This window comes from Oncorhynchus keta, chromosome 11, assembly GCF_023373465.1.
Source record: "Oncorhynchus keta strain PuntledgeMale-10-30-2019 chromosome 11, Oket_V2, whole genome shotgun sequence".
NCBI lineage: Eukaryota > Metazoa > Chordata > Actinopteri > Salmoniformes > Salmonidae > Oncorhynchus > Oncorhynchus keta.
In genome coordinates, this window is record NC_068431.1 from 50,641,428 (window position 1) to 50,662,461 (window position 21,034).

Sequence of the window (21,034 nt, forward strand, 5' to 3'; positions counted from 1 at the left end):
AGTTATTCACGCTCAAATTTTCTGTGTTTTTGTCTTATTTCTTGTTTGTTTCACAATGAAAAATGTTTTGCATCTTCAAAGTGGTAGGCATGTTGTGAAAATCAAATGACACAACCCCCCCCCCAAAAAATAAATCTATTTTAATTCCAGGTTGTAAGGCAATAAAATAGGAAAAATGGCAAGGGGGTGAATACTTTCGCTAGCCACTGTAGTTACATCACACTGCTGATGTCATATATATGCTATTCTCTCTTGTGGTATAGTTCATTGTACAATGGTTTGGAATGGTTATCTAAAAGTCTGTCATTGCATGCTCACGCGTGGATACAGCACACAAACCTACTACTTTCTAATCAGACTTAGCCATGATAGCTCACAATCACCATAGACATTTGTCCGGCATAAGAAGATAATTGATCAATCAAAATAGTGTCTGGGGGGGTTGGGATAGAGCTCTCATCTCATCCTCCTCAAATCCGTGTGTGTGTGCTTTGCTCTCTGCCAGAAGCTGCTTAACATTTTCAGATACTCGTGTACAAACCACTCTAAACCAGCGTAGACTAGAGAGAATGCAGGAAAGCTTCTGTGTACCCATGACAGCATAGCCATTTGTCGCAGTATGCCACACTGTGTTAGCATCTCGTGTCTCCACCCTCTTACAATTGAGAAGAGCTCGGTCTCTATTCCTTTTTCTCTCTTCACTCTTTTTGTCCTCCTCCCTAGATCCCTGTCTTTAAAAAAAAAATAACAGTCAAACTAATAATCTAATAATAAGTCGGAGTTGACAGCATTGAAGAAGCAAAAGATACAAGGGTTATTGATGTTAAATGCGTCTGTTGTTTCAATCTCTTTGTTTACCGAAACAAGTCTTTCCTGCGTCAGACAAACAACGAGAGCCATGGAAAAGCCACATCATGCGGGATTTATTTCTACAGGAATAAATTAGAGAACAGACCCATACATTATGAATGTCCAGACCCACAAGCCGTCGAGACACAGAGATATTAATGAGGAAACGGCACCATGGGGAAGACAACTTAGCCACAGGCCTGGCTGAATCTTGTTTTGAGGACTAAACCACATCTCCCATTTCTAATTACAGGATTGTCTAATTCATCAAGTAATTCAATGAATCACTCTTGACTGGGTGTGGTTGGCTGGATTGCAGATGAACCAGAGATATATATTTATGCTACTGAATAATCCCCAAGTGTGATGGATATTCGATGATAATTGTTAATATGGGTAATCAATCAGGGGTTTAGGATGGAGTCCTTCAAAGAGCGACAAAATGATTACTTTTTGTTGAACGGCAGCAATGCAATCTTTTCATGTTGAAGAATCCCCGCTGGCAGCACATTTGCATTCTTATTAAAGACAGATAATGTATTTAAACAGCAGAAACTGATAATGGTATGTCAGTGAGATACTGAATCTAAATTGGCCTGTTATTGTTTCTAGCAAGTGTGTGTGTGTGTGTGTGTGTGTGTGTGTGTGTGTGTGTGTGTGTGTGTGTGTGTGTGTGTGTGTGCGTGCGTGCGTGCGTGCGTGCGTGCGTGCGTGCGTGCGTGCCAAAGCATTTCTAGAGCCCCTTGTCTCCTGTGTGCTTCATCTGCAGTGCCACAAGCCAGCCATCCCTGTACAGGTAACGTCATCTGACTGGGGAAAATGAACACCACAGTGAATCAATGCTAACCCCCTCTCCCCACACGTCACTCTTGTTTCCCATGAGGTTGAGCACATCGCTGGCACATATCATCTCTCCTGTTGTCACTCCAAGGGTGCTCCATTCAACCCCGCAATGGGACTGGATCCATGTGGAGAGTCACCAGAACACGTGGGGCCTCCTTTCAATTAACATGATTCGGGTAGCAAAATGTGGTTAGTTGCAACTCAAGGTACACTACAACTCCAGACAGGTTTGTGTATTGATTATGCATGAGAACGGGAGACTGCAGCAGTGTAACTCTGCAGGGTTGGTGATAACGGGTGGGGAGGGGTAGGCCATGTCAAATCCCTTGATCCTTGATTAGCCTCGGATGACAAAATTGCACCTGCAATCTGGGGAGCAGGGGAGGAAGGGCTGACATCAACAGCGACGAAACAGGTAGATACTTGAGAAGAATGGGTGCATGGGGAGAGAAGGCTGGTGCTGGAGATAAATGAGGGGAGATTGGGAGGAGGGTGGGAGGGAGAGCAGGAGGGAGGGTGCAGAAAGGAGAGAGAGAGAGAGAGAGAATGCAAAGAGCCAAAGAAGAGAGTGTGATGTGAAGAGCAGAGGAGCTGGCAGTGTTGACAACGCAGCGAGAGACAGAGAGGGGTTGGAGAAGGGCACCCGCCGCCGCCACCGTGACTACACTCCGTTCGACACCATGACAACCGTAGCAAATGCACGGCGAGCCCCCGGCCCTGCTGCCCCACCAATCAGAGGGGAGAGAGTGGCGCGCGGCAAGCTGTGAGGGGAGAGACGCAGCACAGGATAGCAGAGCAGAGGTAGAACACCACAGACCCTCCTACTTACACAGAGAGAAGATACCCAGTCATTTCTCTGCCTCTTACCTGAACACTGGATGCCAGAGAGAACCTCTTGGATAATCAGCTTTGCTCTTGTTATTTTCCCCCAGAGTGGGGAGGAGTGTAAGGATGGATATACTGATTCTAACAGGACCACCCAATCACTATTACAAGCTAGGAGTTACCAGACTGGTGGGTGGGGGGAAACGCAAAGAAAAAGACCATGTCAAAAATCTGCACCAGGTAAGTTTGCCATTATCTTTTCAACGTAAACATTGCATCTCCATAAGTCAAACTAAGTAGGAGCCAGACTCCAGGGTGGACGGTGGGATTTGTGTGTGCCGTTCTCTCTCCGACACACTGGAGACGATGGCACATTTGTACATATTTAGTCTGCAGGAGATAAGTCAGCTGTGTTTGAACTAAATGCACAATCCATGCGGAAAACACTCGTCTGCAATTCTAGTTGAAATGGAGTGTGTATCTCCGTGGAAATCATCAGCCCCTGTTTTATTGGTACATCGCATAATTGCTGAGATATACAGTAAAGGGGCGTCATCTATACTCATTTAGCAGTAAGCCTTTCCGACCACAGACAAGAATCCCACTCACTGTAAAAACAGCACAATGTGTTGAGGGGTTTTGAAGCAAAGCGTTCAGCCAGGCTTCGGCACATTGTGCTTATTTCAACAGGGACACCGGTCCCTCCCAAGAACTTTAACATGGCTTGTCCTCCACCTTTTAAATGGACAGAAACGCAATTCAACAGAGTGCTGGCCTGTGACACAGCGATTGGACCTGCTTGTTATGATTTGTTCAAGGCCACCGAGACACCGCATAGATTTATGGACAGAGGGAAGATATACACAGAGGGGCAGACAGAAGAGCTGTGTTCCTAATTTCTAATGCACATAACCAAACTAGGAGGTGTGGTAGTGTGCCCTTAGCAAGCCCTAATCTAATATCGCTGCGCAGCACTGAATAAAAACAACCAATCCCACATCATGTATTTTTCTTTCCCTAATCTCTTCCTTCAGTGCAGGATATTCAAAGTTCTCAGAACAAATGTAGAATTGTGAATGTATGAATCATCGCTGTTTATTTTAGGGCGGCTAGTAGCCTAGCAATTAGAGTGTTGGGACGGTCACCGAATGGTTGCTGGTTTGAATACCCGGGGAGGAAACAAAGGGACAAATCTGCCGACGTGCTCTTGAGCAAGGCATTTAACCCGCATTTTCTCCAGGGGTGCGGTACTACTATGGCTGACCAGGTAAAACAACACATTTGACAGAACCTAGCTGATGTGACAATAAAACATAATTCATCACTATGTGTAAAATATAATATATATATATATATATATATATATATATATATATATATATATATATCTTCATATGGTTTATTTTCTCAGATTTTTGTGTACCCAATTCCTTCCTGTGTATTGTTAGGAAGATGTCTAAATTCAGCTTTAATGATCGCAATGCACGTATGCCATGGTATCTTCTGGATGATTCCACAGGAAATGCAGTCATGCACGCACGCCCTCACACACAGCACGGAGAACAGGTCAGAAAGAGGAGCAGACTAAAAGTAAAATATCCACGCCTGTTACCCGTCAAAAGAGTCATAACAGCAATGTGCTTCAGGGTCGTATCACGCAAATTGTACGATCCAATGCTGCAGTCTTCCCTCCATCCATCTGTGTGCCTTGGGTGCGCTTTGAAGTCACACCTGTGGTTCTGCACCTGAGACCCACTTTGAATCCTACCCTCAAAACAAGACGCGTGTTAAAAACCAATGATTATGCCTCGTACTGTAATTAGTTCCTCATTGTGAATACGGTGGATGGTGCAGGAGGAATCAAATGTTCAGGCTTTAGTGTTTCAAAGAAACAATCCTCTGTCATAATTCGCTGTCGGGGTTGGATGCACCACACAGAGTTCTGGGTTTGTGGATGGCAAATGAACCCAACGGTGGGTGACGATTAGAGAAAGGAGTGTTTAGAATAACTCATGTCTGTCTGAGGAGGTGTATTAGCATTGTGGTAATAATCATTTGAGTCATTGTTGACAGCACAGAGGATATAATCTGGCTAAATAGCAGCTTTGTGTCTCTCACACAGTTGATGGGCTGGGAGACACAACATCCCAGGTGTAGGGAGTGTGGACGAGTCACATGTAGTCAAGTGGGAGATTACAATTTCTCACAGTGCTGCTGGCGGATTCCATCTCTCTCTCTCTCTCTCTCTCTCTCTCTCTCTCTCTCTCTCTCTCTCTCTCTCTCTCTTCTCTCTCTCTCTCTCTCTCTCTCTCTCTCTCTCTCTCTCTCTCTCTCTCTCTCTCTCTCTCTCTCTCTCTCTCTCTCTCTCTCTCTCTCTCTCTCTCTCTCTCTCTCTCATCACGTCTGGGCTGTAGTAAACAATCACCTTTCCTCCAATTAGCATTTCCTCTAAGTGGATGTGTTTTCTGTGTCTGCTTCAGTATTAACAGCACAGTCAGTGTTGGTGCACATCTGCCTGCGAGACACAAACACACAGAGAGAGAGAACTGATTGCTAGACTTCTGCACTGGCTCCCTATTGTGGAGGTTTACATGCTGTTGCCTAGTGTTGTTGCCTCTCTCAGACTCCGAGTCAAAGTACAAACACGTCTGTCTTTTGCTCAGCTTTCCAACTAATGGCCATTGAAGCTGCACATTCTGATGTATATGATAGGTCCCTATACCAATTGTGTTTTTTTCTCATATTATTACTGATTTGATCATTTTATGAATGACATTAGGCTAACATCATGAGGATATTTTCATCGTATTGACTTGCTGAATTTAAAAGGAATGTCGTTTGGACAGTAGTTGTCAACCTCACTGCCACTCGGGGCACAGACATCGACAACAGATCTCCTTCACTCCCAGATGTGTAGTTCTCACCATGGCGATAGAGCCACAAGTCTCACTCTCCAACTGTCCAGTTGACCATCGATTGACAAACTTGAACACAATCGAAGGCGGTACCTGGAAAACAGGTTCACATTTTTTTTTAACTGTTGTGATGTTCACGTCTTTGATTGGCTCGGCTCCTGTGACACATCCTGAATTGTATTTATAGTACTGAGGTTAGTGTTGCCGCACCAGACCTGTCCACACCCCACCTGTGGACTTTTCTCACCAGCCTCTCCTCTTCGGGCTTAGGTCACCGTTTAAAATGACAGCTTGTGAAGAAATCCTTACATGCAGGTGCATTCTTTGAACAGAAAACCAAACCTCCCTAATTCTGTCACACTCTGCTGGATTTCCAATCAGCCTGAGCCTCCCTACAGCTCTACCGTACTGGTGCAGTGGAGGATGCTCCAGCCTTCAGCAGCTCCAAGGCCTTTGCTCTACGGCAACAGGTTGATGAAGCGCCAGGTATCCAGCCCCCCCCCCCACCCCACGACGGAACAAGCTGAACCGGAGTATCTCTGCATTATTCATCCTGTGTGTGTGCATGGCCAGCGGGCTCCCTCCCTCCCTGCTCCCCCTCACCTTGCCTCGCAGAGGAAGACCAAGAGGAGACAGAGAAATAAAGAACTACCGCGGGGTCCAAGTGTTCATCTTAAGTATGGATGTTCGTTTGAATGTCAGGAGAAGGCTCTTATGTAAGCTAATCAATGAGCGCGATGCCGCTTTTATCACTGGGCATAGCAATGAAGCATCTGCACAAAATATCCATGTCCTCTCCATGGGTTCCCTTCCCCCCCCACCACTCATAGCAGTGGAAGTTTCATCGCTCCTCCATCTTCAAATGACTCCATGTTTAGTTCTTATATCACACAACACGAGTGCACTACCCACATACAGAGCCCCGAGCCCGAGCAGTGAGTGTACGGGCAGGCAGGGCCACTCTAGCAGCTCACAAGACTTCAGAAGCGCACTGAATCCGTGGTGTTAACCATTACATTACAGAGCACCCACAGGTTTGGACGCCCACAGCTTGTTCCATTACACTCCATCATCTCTTTCATCTCCCCCTGCTTCACACATCCTGCACAGCTAATATAATATCCTTTTGTTTTTTTAAACAATCAAGTCATTTTCATATGGAACTGCGGTGTATAGGTATATAGAGCTCTTAGTGATTAAATATATAGTTGTTTGAAGCAGTATTCCCCTCAGTCTTGTTGTTGGTTGAAAAGCACGAGAGAGTGAAAAAAACACACAAAAAAAACAATACATTGTAGGCTATTTGTCTTGCGGTGAATATAATTTCTTGTGGTGCAGATGTGTGCAACAGTCAGCAGAGCAATGAGAAGCTGTGCAAATCAGTGACATGAGGTGAGGTCGTTGACTGGATAAGCACCGGCTATTATCAAAGCTCACAAATAAACGTTCACCAAATGTAAACACCAATGTAGCCAAGATAAACAAGTGATAACCTCTGATAGCGGCATATCTCATATCATCTGACAAAATGACACACTGCTAAACTCAGCTCAGTCATAGAACCAATGTAGCATCCATAGTTACGACTGATGTGGCACTAATTTAATCAAAATAATTTGCAATGCAAACGCCATGGCCTTTCACAACGGATTTACAATTCTTCCAATGGGTGGCGCGCAAACACACACACACATAATATTATTACGTGAAATATTATTACACACACATATATAATAAGGTTCTAACAGAATGTTCACGTTACAGAATTTCGTCTTTTTTTCATCCAACTTTTAACCTAAATCCAATGTCACGGTGACGTCTTTTGCTGATTTTCACGTTGCATTCGTGTTAGTTGCCAACTCAACTCAACCAAATGTAAATCAAAAAGAGACTTGTGCCCCAAGTCTGAGTAGAGAGTGTTGATTGGTGGTGACATTTTGGACGGGCAGACAGTCCAGTGCTGGCTGTTTGCCTGCCTGACGGCTGGCAGTGAGGGAGATGGTGGTTGCCTTGCCTGTCATGAATAAAGTCACATCTTGTATGCTGTGTGATGCCGCTGTCTGGTCTTGACTTTCATTGTGGTCGACCTTCCATTCTTCGAGCCTGCCAAACAGCTCCTTGCATGATAGTTCCAACTTGGAGAGTTGTTTGGGTTGGAGTATAGTGGTGTCCATTTGTCGGGTTGTTTTTGCTGGCTAGCTGGTTTTGTTGAGTCCGAGGGATGCGAGCCCCAATTTAGGAGGATACGCCACACAACATATTTAGTCAATACGCTTGCACAAAATATGAAATCGGCTCAGGCTACTTCAAGACAGGCAAAGCAGCGACGCCTATACCGACCCTGCCGTTGACAGTGACTGGAGTCAGGAAAGCCTGCATGCGTCAAGGATTTTAATGCATTCGAATGGATGGAAAGAAAGGAATGAATACCCTTTATTTCATTTGTTGGGGGGTTACAGGTCCAATATCAATTTCAATTCAAATATGCAGTTATATAACATGTACACATGGGCTGCACTTCAAAAAGGGAAATAAATATAAGAGATACATACAGAGAACTGATCATACTGATCAAAAATGATTTTGTAAGAGTACACTTGGTATGTAAAGAAAAATAGATACTTGTGTACCTGTTTCCTTCCTTCACAAGGTCCTTTGCTGTTGTTCTGAGATTGACGTGCACTTTTCGTTCCAAAGTTCTGCCCACACCACCCTTCTCACCCCCTCACCACTTATCCCCTATCCCCTTGTTCCTTGACTAGCACCATTCATCCTCGCTGTCGATAATTCTAATGTTACAACTTCTAATAGTAACTGTATCCCCTGTCGAATTGGGAGAGAGTTGGGCCACCTAAGAGCCAACGATTTCATCATAACATTTTTACTTTGTGTTAAATACAGTCTGTGAACAAACTTAAAATGGATCAATTGATTGCTCAGATTACAGGATGCCAAAGTAATGGCTAGCTCAGGATATGAGCTTTCCAAACGTTGTGTATATATTATAGAGCTCAGTCCTTTCCGGAGATAAAGCAGGGTCCAAGATGGCGTAGCAGTGAAGACGTGTTTGTTTTGTCCTCTCGTGTACTTTTGTATTTTTTCGTATTTTTTGTATATATATTTCTATTTACTTTCAATCTCTTCTCGATTTTTTTATGCGATTATACCTTCTGGTAACCTGCTTCACCCAATTTGATACGGAATCACTATTATTTTCAATTTTAGAACCCATTCAAGAATCTCCAGAAGCTAACCAGCTAATAAGCTACAAGCTATTTAGTCATTTTCAGCCACTGCTAGCAGCTCTTACCTTCTGCACAGATACCAGCCCTGTTTTTAGCCTGGATAATATTCGCCTGTCTACCAATATCGCTTGTCTACCAATATCGGACTGTCTCTCCACAACAACGCCGGATTTCTGCCATAATCCCTGGACCACTATTTCTGATCTTCACAGCTAGCTTGCAGCTAGCTAGCTAGCTCACAGCTAGCTTTCACTCACCGTGGCACCTAGTACCCAAGCTATTCCCTGAGGCCCACCTTCCGGCCTACTCAGCTGTTCACCCAAACCCCACTCATACACGGCTAGAGCCCAAAACTCCACTGGATCCTTGCAGTAAACGCTGGACCTTGGCACCGGATCACTGCTGCTACCGATTGGATATAGTGGCTAACGCCACGAAGCTAGCACCAGTTAGCCGTGAGCCAGGCACATCTCCCGGCTAGCAAACTAAATTCTACAATACCTCTTTCGCCATCTGGCTTGGATTCTCTGTCGACACGGCGTCCCGCCGCAACACCACGACTGGTCTGCCAACGAATACTCTATCCGCTGTGCCTTCATCCGGCCTCCGTCGGAGCAGACGCTACTAACTTTAAACGCTGTGTCGCTAGTGTAGTGGGGCTCCCCTGTTCCATCTACTACTGCCCCCTGGACACTATGATCACTTGGCTACATAGCTGATGCCTACTGGACTGTCCATTAATTAATCACGGTACTCCATTCTGTTTATTTTATATCTGTCGGCCCCAGCCGCGAACTCAGGCTCTGTATGTAGTTAATCCGACACTCTCTGCCTAGTCATCGCCATTTTACCTGCTGTTGTTGTGTTAGCTGATTAGCTGTTGTTGTCTCATCTGTTGTTTTAGCTAGCTCTCCCAATCAACACATGTGATTACTTTATGCCTCGCTGTATGTCTCTCTCAAATGTCAATATGCCTTGCATACTGTTGTTCAGGTTAGTTAGCATTGTTTTAGTTTACAATGGACTCCCTAGTTCCACTCTTCATACCTCTGATACCTCCTTTGTCCCACCTCCCACACATGCGGTGACCTCACCCATTACAACCAGCATGTCCAGAGATACAACCTCTCTTATCATCACCCAGTGCCTGGGCTTACCTCTGCTGTACCCGCACCCCACCATACCCCTGTCTGCGCATTATGCCCTGAATATATTCTACCACGCCCAGAAATCTTTGTCCCCAACCAGTTTTGATAGCCTTTAGCCGCACCCTCATTCTACTCCTGCTCTGTTCCGCGGGTGATGTGGAGGTAAACCCAGGCCCTGCATGTCCCCAGGCACCCTCATTTGTTGACGTCTGTGATCGAAAAAGCCTTGGTTTCATGCATGTCAACATCAGAAGCCTCCACCCTAAGTTTGTTTTACTCACTGCTTTAGCACACTCTGCCAACCCTGATGTCCTTGCTGTGTCTGAATCCTGGCTTGGGAAGGCCACCAAAAATTCGGAGATTTCCATACCCAACTGTAACATTTTCCGTCAAGATAGAACTGGGAAAGGGGGAGGAGTTGCAGTCTACTGCAGAGATAGCCTGCAAAGTAATGTCATACTTTCCAGGTCCATACACAAACAGTTCGAACTTCTAATTTTAAAAATTAATCTCTCCAGAAATAAGTCTCTCACTGTTGCCGCCTGCTACCAACCCCCCTCAGCTCCCAGCTGTGCCCTGGACACCATTTGTGAATTGATCGCCCCCCATCTAGCTTCAGAGTTTGTTCTGTTAGGTGACCTAAACTGGGATATGCTTAACACCCCGGCAGTCCTACAATCTAAGCTAGATGCCCTCAATCTCACACAAATAATCAAGGAACCGAACAGGTACAACCATAAATCTGTAAACAAGGGCACCCTCATAGACGTTATCCTGACCAACTGGCCCTCCAAATACACCTCCGCTGTCTTCAATCAGGATCTCAGCGATCACTGCCTCATTGCCTGTATCCGCTACGGGTCTGCAGTCAAACGACCACCCCTAATCACTGTCAAACGCTCCCTAAAACACTTCTGCGAGCAGCCCTTTCTAATCGACCTGGCCCGGGTATCTTGGAAGGATATTGACCTCATCCCGTCAGTTGAGGATGCCTGGTCATTCTTTAAAAGTAACTTCCTCACCAGCTTAGATAAGCATGCTCCGTTCATAAAATGCAGAACTAAGAACAGATATAGCCCCTGGTTCACTCCAGGCCCGACTGCCCTCGACCAGCCCAAAAACATTCTGTGGCGTACTGCAATAGCATCGAATAGTCCCCGCGATATGCAACTGTTCGGGGAAGTCAGGAACCAATACTCTCAGTCAGTCAGGAAAGCAAAGGCCAGCTTTTACAAACAGAAATTTGCATCCTGTAACTCTAACTCCAAAAAGTTCTGGGACACTGTAAAGTCCATGGAGAACAAGAGCATCTCCTCCCAGCTGCCCACTGCACTGAGGCTAGGTAACACGGTCACCACTGATAAATCCATGATAATCGAAAACTTCAACTAGCATTTCTCAACGGCTGGCCATGCCTTCCTCCTGGCTACTCCAACCTCGGCCAACAGCTCCACCCCCCCCCGCAGCTACTCACCCAATTCTCCCCAGCTTCTCCTTTACCCAAATCCAGATAGCAGATGTTCTGAAAGAGCTGCAAAACCTGGACCCGTACAAATCAGCTGGGCTTGACAATCTGGACCCTCTATTTCTGAAACTATCCGCCGCCATTGTCGCAACCCCTATTACCAGCCTGTTCAACCTCTCTTTCATATCATCTGACATCCCCAAGGACTGGAAAGCTGCCGCTGTCATCCCCCTCTTCAAAGGGGGAGACACCCTGGACCCAAACTGTTACAGACCTATATCCATCCTGCCCTGCCTATCTAAGGTCTTCAAAAGCCAAGTCAACAAACAGATTACTGACCATCTCGAATCCCATCGTACCTTCTCCGCTGTGCAATCTGGTTTCCGAGCCGGTCACGGGTGCACCTCAGCCACGCTAAAGGTACTAAACGATATCATAACCGCCATCGATAAAAGACAGTACTGTGCAGCCGTCTTCATCGACCTGGCCAAGGCTTTCGACTCTGTCAATCACCATATTCTTATCGGCAGACTCAGTAGCCTCGGTTTTTCTAATGACTGCCTTGCCTGGTTCTCCAACTACTTTGCAGACAGAGTTCAGTGTGTCAAATCGGAGGGCATGTTGTCCGGTCCTCTGGCAGTCTCTATGGGGGTGACACACGGTTCAATCCTCGGGCCGACTCTTTTCTATGTATATATATCAATGATGTTGCTCTTGCTGCGGGCGATTCTCTGATCCACCTCTACGCAGACGACACCATTCTGTATACTTCTGGCCCTTCCTTGGACACTGTGCTATCTAACCTCCAAACGAGCTTCAATGCCATACAACACTCCTTCCGTGGCCTCCAACTGCTCTTAAACGCTAGTAAAACCAAATGCATGCTTTTCAACAGTTCACTGCCTGCACCCGCACGCCCGACTAGCATCACCACCCTGGATGGTTCCGACCTAGAATATGTGGACATCTATAAGTACCTAGGTGTCTGGCTAGACTGTAAACTCTCCTTCCAGACTCATATCAAACATCTCCAATCCAAAATCAAATCTATTTTCTATTTCGCAACAAAGCCTCCTTCACTCACGCCGCCAAACTTACCCTAGTAAAACTGACTATCCTACCGATCCTCGACTTCGGTGATGTCATCTACAAAATGGCTTCCAATACTCTACTCAGCAAACTGGATGCAGTTTATCACAGTGCCATCCGCTTATACCACCCACCACTGCGACCAGTATGCTCTCGTCGGCTGGCCCTCGCTACATATTCGTCGCCAGACCCACTGGCTCCAGGTCATCTGCGCTCCAGCAGGTGTATCTCACTGATCATCCCTAAAGCCAACACCTAATTTGGCCGCCTTTCCTTCCAGTTCTCTGCTGCCGGTGACTGGAACGAATTGCAAAAATTGTTGAAGTTGGAGACTTTTATCTCCCTCACCAACTTTAAACATCTGCTTTCTGAGCAGCTAACCGATCGCTGCAGCTGTACATAGTCCATCGGTAAATAGCCCACCCAATCTACCTACCTCATCCCCATACTGTTTTTATTTATTTACTTTTATGCTCTTTTGCACACCAGTATCTCTACCTGCACATGACCATCTGATCATGTATCACTCCAGTGTTAATCTGCTAAATTGTAATTATTTGCCTACCTCCTCATGCCTTTTGCACACAATGTATATAGACTCTTTTTTTTCTACTGTGTTATTGACTTGTTTACTGTTTACTCCATGTGTAACTCTGTGTTGCTGTCTATTCACACTGTTATGCTTTATCTTGGCCAGGTCGCAGTTGTAAATGAGAACTTGTTCTCAACTAGCCTACCTGGTTAAATAAAGGTGAAATAAATAAAACAATTTAAGAAGATCATTTATTTTGAAATCCCATCGTTGGATTTGTTCGGCGGTTAGGCTATCACATCTGAAACGAAGTACTAAATATAGAAGTATTTGAGATTTTAAACAACAAAAGCGCAAGAATCCTTGATTTAAAAAGAACATTAGATAACAGAAACTTTTCTATATAATAACGTTTTTTATTTGGCTTTTCATAACAGCTTTAAAAAAAATCTGATTATTGCTCGGTAAGCACTGCATACCCTGCCAACCCTGACTTGCATGTCACTGGTGCACATGGACAGGGAGGATCAATAACATACCTCACAGTCTGTAGCCTAATATCACCCATTACTTTACCACCCTGGTCACAACACTAACCGCAGAGTTGAACATTTACTGTGGACACAATCATCCTTCAAGATGAATGTGACAGAGTTATGCAAGGTCCACTATGCTATAAGATGACACACAATAGATGACGAGGAGTCATTTGCTTTCGTTTTTTACGATGACTAACGCGTTTATTTTGCCTTCAACACTACAATTGATGTAGAGGATAGATTATATAATGCAGACATCATCTAGATTCTTCCCAGGGACGAAAGCATCGTGGGCTAAACACAAGGATGCTCACAGCGATGCTCAAGAGGCTCTAAAACAAAGACAATACCTGTATGGACAACTTGAAAAGGTCCAAATCGTTTGTGTTTTTGTCAGCATATTAACACAGAGCACGGTTTGGTCGCTCCTGGTTGATCTCGAGTGTACAGTGCCTTCAGAAATGATTCACACCCCTTGACTTTTCCCACATTTTGTTGTGTTACAGCCTGAGTCTTAAATGGTTTCAATTTAGATTTGTGTGTCACTGGCCTACACACCATAATCTCCAAGTGGAATTATGTTTTTGAAATCTTTACAAATGAATAAAAAAATGAAAAGCTGAAATGTCTTGAGACAGTAAAAGCATTCAACCCCTTTGTTATGTCAAGTTGAAATAAGATCCGGAGTAAAAAGGTTCTTAAATGTGCAGTCGATGTGCAATAATAGTGTTCAACATGATTGTCGGATGATTGCCTCATGTCTGTACCCCACGCATACAATTATCTGTAAGGTCCCTCAGTCGATCAGTGAATTTCAAACATGGATTCAACCACAAAGCCCAGGGAGGTTGCCTCGAAAAGAAGGATACCTATTGGTAGGTACAAACAAATAAATCAGCACTTGAATATCCCTTTGAGCATGGTGAAGTTATTAATTACACTTTGGATGGTGTTTGAATACACCCAGTCACTACAAATATATAGGTGTCCTTCCTAACTCAGCTGCCAGAGAGGAAGGAAACCACTCAGGGATTTCACGATAATGGCTGCGATAGGTAAAAGATGAGGATGGATCAACAGCATTGTAGTTACTCCACAATACTAACCTGAATGACAGAGTGGAAAGAATTAAGCATGAACAAAATAAAAAATATTCCAAAACATGCATTCTGTTTGCAATAAGGCACTAAAGTAAAACTGCAAAACATGTGGCATGGTGGTGGCTGCATCAAGTTATCGGTATACTTGTCATCGGTAAGGACTAAGAAGTTTTTTAGGATAAAAAGAAAAGGAATATAGCTAAGCACAGGCAAAATAGTAGAGGAAAACCTGGTTCAGTCTGCTTTCCAACAGACACTTGGAGACAAATTCACCTTTCAGCAGGACAATAACTTAAAACACAAGGCCAAATTGTACAAAGCTTGTAGAGACTTACCCAGAAAGAATCACAGCTCAGGGAGTTGAATATTTACAGCATCTAATCAAGATATTTATTTATTTATGGGAAAAATGTACACGTTACAATTTTTCTTTAACTTTGACATTACAGAGTACTTTGTGTAGATCGGTCAGATTTTTTTTTTTAAGTAAACATTTTTTAATCCCACCTTGTAACACAACAAAATCTGGAAAAAGTCAAGGGTTGTGTATCTGTGTTTGAGGCACTGTATCTGTGTTTGAGGCACTATATCTGTGTTTGAGGCACTGTATCTGTGTTTGAGTGTGTGCATGTGTGTGTGTGTGATTGTGTATTCTCTCTCCGACTCCTTCACTCTCCATCACGGTAGTGGTGCGTGGGCAAAATCACCATGGAAGCCAAGCCCCCCCCCCCCCAAAGCCCTGTCTCATCCAAGTAAAAGAAAATGATGTTGGACACATCATGGACCTGGGAGGGGGGGCAATAGACATCATGGACTAAGCAGTTCATATTTTATATGGGATGTTAACTGACATTGTACAGGGGGCGATTGATGTAATTGTTTCGAGAGGCTTCAGTCCTCTCCGTTGGGACAGATTGGGGATATGTGCTAAAGATGGACAGAAGGTTGTCTTTGGCTTGGTTTACTCGCATTTAATGCCAATTAGTACTCACATTGAAAAACTGTGCGGTCTGTGCACTGCAGCTGCCAGCTTGGTCTGATGAAGAGATGGAGACCAGCATGGGCGTTTCAGCACAGTAAACAGCCATGCTGGAATGGGTGATATCAATTCTTATCATGAAAGAACAGTGCTTTAGCATTAGATTTGATAGCTGTGTTTTATTACAATCTCCAGTTTGTGTAAATGGAGGTTGATGTCTGTATTCTGCGGCTTGTCTTTGCTAGGTGATACTATACACGTCCCTCCTCATTGACCGGTGACACAGGAACGCATTTCCAAGGGGGCAATTTGTTCGCGAAACAGGATCGAACTCTTGCGTGCCTCCTCAAGATGCCTTGACCAAGAACGTCTCTGTCCATGTGGAGTGGTCCGGTCCAATATGCAGGGAATGTAATACTGGCGTAACGAGGACAGAGAGTCGACACCAGCAGGTCAAACACAGTTGTATTGATTAAGTCAATGGTTGGTTCGATTACCACTTGAAGTGATCAGGGGGCTAACAAGCTTGGCTTCTGTGTGGACATATCCACCCTCTCTGGCTGACCAATCCCTTTGCTGCGTTTGTCAAATTCTAAGTGATTTGAGAAGGTCCCCAGGTATCAGAGGTAGTGACCATCTTGCCAAGGCCATCCCCAGGAGATTAAGCTCCCACCAGCAGCACTTAAACCCAGCCATCCACACACTGCAGAAAATACAGTGGGAGAGTGTTTTATCACCCGTGACTCAGCTTGGAGTGGACCCATATCTCCTGCAGAGCCCCTGAAGCAGAGGGCTCACTCGTGCAAGACAGGCTGAGGGAAAAGCATTCACAGTCCTCATGTGCTCTAACCTCCCTTCCATCCATGGTGTTTTTTATTTTACCTCTATTTAACTAGGCAAGTCAGTTAAGAACAAATTATTATTTTCAATTTTTTCAATTTTCGGCCTAGGAACAGTGGGTTAACTACCTGTTCAGGAGCAGAACGACAGATTTGTACCTTGTCAGCTCGGGGGTTTGAACCTGCAACCTTCCGGTTACAAGACTAACGCTCTAACCACTAGGCTACCCTGCCGCAGTGCCTCCATTCCCTCCCCATGGTGCCATGAATATGGATGTGTCTCAGAAATGGCAGGCCCTGTGGGACTACAGCAATGGCTCTGGCTGGGTGGGTGGTTAATGAGAACCAGGGTGATGAGGTTTGGCAGAGGGGCTAAACTAGATCTGCCACATATGGGCTTCTTCCCCTCGGCTGTCAGTTTCCTGAAGGGGGAAAAAAAACACTGCTTGCAATGATCAAACAGAGAACCCCGTACAATGTGCATCCTACTAATACATTCAGCTGTGTGGAGTGACATCAAAGGAAGAGGCTGAAGAAATGACAGAATTACTATGGGTCCAATAGCCTGCTTGGAACAGGAGTGGAACCCTCTATTGTCATGTTAATAGAATAGAAATCCAACACAGGAATAAAAACATTGCTCACTGTGCTGTTAATGTGGCAATTCAACACCCTTAGGCTATCAACACTAGATTCAGGTGTAATTTGTGGAGAACAAAACTATGCTGTTTTTCTTTCGCCCCAGATTCCAATTCCCCAGTAGGCCGTGAGTGACGCCGACCGTGTGCACATGATGAATCCCATGGCCCAGCTGTACTACAAGAAGGCGAGCTACTCGCCGTACCGCGACCGCATCCCGTTGCAGATCGTGCGGGCGGAAGCGGAGCTGTCAGCGGAGGAGCGGGCGTACCTGACGGCGGTGGAGAAGGGCGACTATGCCGGGGTGAAGCTGGCCCTGCAGGAGGCGGAGATCTACTACAACATCAACGTGAACTGCCTGGACCCGCTGGGGCGCAGCGCGCTGCTCATCGCCATCGAGAACGAGAACCTGGAGGTGATGGAGCTGCTGCTCAACCACGGCGTGCACGTGGGCGACGCACTGCTCTACGCCATCCGCAAGGAGGTGGTGGGCGCCGTGGAGCTGCTGCTGTCCCATCGCAGGTCCAGCAGAGAGAAACAGGTATGTAAAGACTTTAGGTATAGCACAGGCATATTTCAGCTAGTGGGCCTACATGGTCCTTATTGTAACTCAATAAGCATGATTTGACAGACATGCTATGTATAGGTTAGCACGGTTATGTACATGTTATGCACGGTTATGTACATGTGATGTAAAGTTGTACAGGTTACTCTCTTCTCTGGGCCCACTCAGTAATCCCTCTCCTCCCCAACCCCCCTGTTCTCTTCTCCAGGTGCCCAACCTGATGATGGATACCCAGTTCTCAGAGTTTACCCCTGACATCACACCCATCATGCTGGCAGCTCACACCAACAACTATGAGATCATCAAGCTGCTGGTCCAGCGCAAGGTGACCATCCCCCGGCCCCACCAGATCCGCTGCGACTGCGTGGCGTGTGTGTCCAGCTCCGAGGTGGACAGCCTGCGTCACTCACGCTCCCGCCTCAACGTCTACAAGACCCTGGCCAGCCCGTCCCTCATCGCCCTGTCCAGCGAAGACCCCATCCTGACTGCCTTCCGCCTGGGCTGGGAGCTGAAGGAGCTAAGCAAGGTGGAGAACGAGTTCCGTCAGGAGTACCAGGAGCTGTCCCAGCAGGGTTTATAAAGGGCTTATAACAAGTTTATTGCTCTTCCAGGTGGAGAACGAGTTCCGTCAGGAGTACCAGGAGCTGTCCCAGCAGGGTTTATAAAGGGCTTATAACAAGTTTATTGCTCTTCCAGGTGGAGAACGAGTTCCGTCAGGAGTACCAGGAGCTGTCCCAGCAGGGTTTATAAAGGGCTTATAACAAGTTTATTGCTCTTCCAGGTGGAGAACGAGTTCCGTCAGGAGTACCAGGAGCTGTCCCAGCAGGGTTTATAAAGGGCTTATAACAAGTTTATTGCTCTTCCAGGTGGAGAACGAGTTCCGTCAGGAGTACCAGGAGCTGTCCCAGCAGGGTTTATAAAGGGCTTATAACAAGTTTATTGCTCTTCCAGGTGGAGAACGAGTTCCGTCAGGAGTACCAGGAGCTGTCCCAGCAGGGTTTATAAAGGGCTTATATCAAGTTTATTGCTCTTCCAGGTGGAGAACGAGTTCCGTCAGGAGTACGAGGAGCTGTCCCAGCAGTGTAAGCTGTTTGCCAAGGACCTGCTGGACCAGGCCAGGAGCTCTAGAGAGCTGGAGACCATCCTCAACCACCGCGATGACCTCAGTGAGGAGCTAGACCCACAAGACTGCCGTGACCTGGCCAAGCTCAAACTAGCTATCAAGTACCACCAGAAAGAGGTGAGCTGAGAGGGCCGAGCAGAAGGGGTCTAGTATAGTGAACACTGGTAAACCCCCCAACCCCCCCCCCTAGGCAGGTGGGCCCACGGGTCTCCAAAAATGAAAAAGAATAACATTTTACAGCTAATAACCTGTCATTCCCCCCACTCCCCAGATAGCATATGAACACGGACGAAGCCATGGCTAAAGGTGACTTATAGTTTTATCTACAAAAGGTATTGCACAACTAACTTAATTTGTTTTTATCACTTTACACGTTTATTTTTGGGATCCCATCCCTGTAAACGTAATTTGCCTCTCCTCGCCGCCTCTTCTCGATTTCCTTTTAGTTTTTTCAAAAGGAGGCGAGAGAGGATGGAGGAGAGAGGATGCAGGATTTGAGCAAACCAATTCAGAAAAGCCCCCAATTCAGAAAAGCGAAAGAAATCACAGTTGAAACCAAAGATGGTGGATAAATGAAGATAGTTCATTCAGGCCCTTTTTCGATTGAAAAGAAATGGTCAGTTCCGGTCTTCTTAACGGGGTGGGTCTGCCATAGACACCAATGAGATAGCAGCTTGGTCTGGTCTGCTTAGTTAATTGACTTCCATTGAACCAGAGGAAATTAGGGATTAGAATGCCTTGCTTCCTCTATCGTCTCTGGGTCAAACAAAACCAATAGAAACGTCACAAGCCATGACTCAAATGAACCCCTTGTCTCCCAGTCCAGAAGTGAGTCACAACTGGTCTTAGTGGTGTTGAGATTTTTTTTCTGAGAGGGTTAGAGGTGAACTGAGGGCAGCATTTAGTGTCAATGAAGTGCGAGACACAGGCAGGTCAAAGGCTTGGGTGATCAGGTGGTGTAACGGTCGTCGTAAGAAGGAGAAGAGGAGGACCAATGCGCAGCGTGGTAAGTGTCCATATTTAATAGAACAAACTGAACACGACAAAATACAAAAATAACAAAGTGAAATAAGAAACCGAAACAGTTCCGTGTGGAACACACAGACACAGAAAATAATCACCCACAACTCAAAAGTGAAACCAGGCTACCTAAGTATGGTTCTCAATCAGGGGCAACGATATAACGCTGCCTCTGATTGAGAGCCATACCAGGCCAAACACAGAAATCCCAAATCATAGAAAAAAGAACATAGACAACCCACCCAATTCACGCCCTGACCATACTAAAACAAAGACATAACAAAAGAACTAAGGTCAGAACGTGACAGGTGGCTTGTGTTCTCTCTCATTGCCATCTAAAAGGGGTTAATTCACAGTCTACTGTCCTACTGAGAATTCTTCCATTCCATTGCTCCTTTTCGCTCATATAAAATACATGTTTCTTGCTGTTTTTCTTTATTCTCTCCTTGTTCTCCCTCTGGAGAGGTCTGACGCATGCATGCACACTCTCACAAACACATACTCTGTACGTGTGCTCACGCACAATAGCACACACACACACACACACACACACACACACACACACACACACACACACACACACACACACACACACACACACACACACACACACACACACACACACACACACACACACACACACACACACACACACACACACACACCTTTCATCTTCGTCTTGATTTGAACACTGGCATTCTGCTGCTCCTTTGTTGTGAGCTGAAAACTCCATATTTTCCTGCACTGTAATTAACTCAGTCTTCTTGAGCTCTGCGGGGCTGTTCAGACAACCTAACCAACCGAACCTGGGAAAAGGCCAGGTAGAATACTCATGGCTCGGTCATTAAGTACAGACCTTTCATCCTTCATCCTCAGACCACTACAGTCAACAATCAGTTCAGTCAGCCTTCTGACATTTTATGATTGGCTAAAGTTACCTTGTTCAAAACAGCAATCGTTCCAGAGATAGTAGGTTTGTAGAGATGCATAGAGATTCTGTGCAGAACAGGACAGCACAGTCACGTGGGAGTTGAGGGCCTGGTTGTCAGAGAGCGAGCGGGGGAGATGGCGGCCGGGGACATGGCGGCCGGGGACATGGCCGCCATGGACACGGGGGAGAGGACAGTAGGTTTAAACTAGTCTAATTCAGCATATGCATCAAATATTCACACATCAGGAAGGAGGGGGAACTACTGTTTGGGCTTTTATAACCAGCTTTTCTGCTGGGACTGATTACCTAATTGCATGCTACAGTAGGTAAAGTAATTAAAAGCCTGTACTTGGTCCCTCATCCGTATGCATCCACAATCGCACAGGCA

General features: G+C 45.7%; 1 protein-coding gene across 2 annotated transcripts in view; it reads left to right on the forward strand.

The window, feature by feature from the left end:
* The first annotated feature begins 2,269 nt into the window (after positions 1–2,269).
* Positions 2,270–21,034, forward strand: part of LOC118390534 (short transient receptor potential channel 5) — a 34,096-nt gene continuing 15,331 nt past the window's right edge. The window contains exons 1-4 of one of the 2 annotated variants that reach the window (XM_035781192.2): positions 2,270–2,757; positions 17,114–17,548; positions 17,781–18,098; positions 18,609–18,812. In XM_035781192.2, the coding sequence (XP_035637085.1) occupies positions 17,159–17,548; positions 17,781–18,098; positions 18,609–18,812 (912 nt within the window). In that variant the 5' untranslated portion in view covers positions 2,270–2,757; positions 17,114–17,158. The remainder of the gene's footprint in view (positions 2,758–17,113; positions 17,549–17,780; positions 18,099–18,608; positions 18,813–21,034) is intronic. The other variant, XM_035781191.2, reaches the window with a different exon arrangement.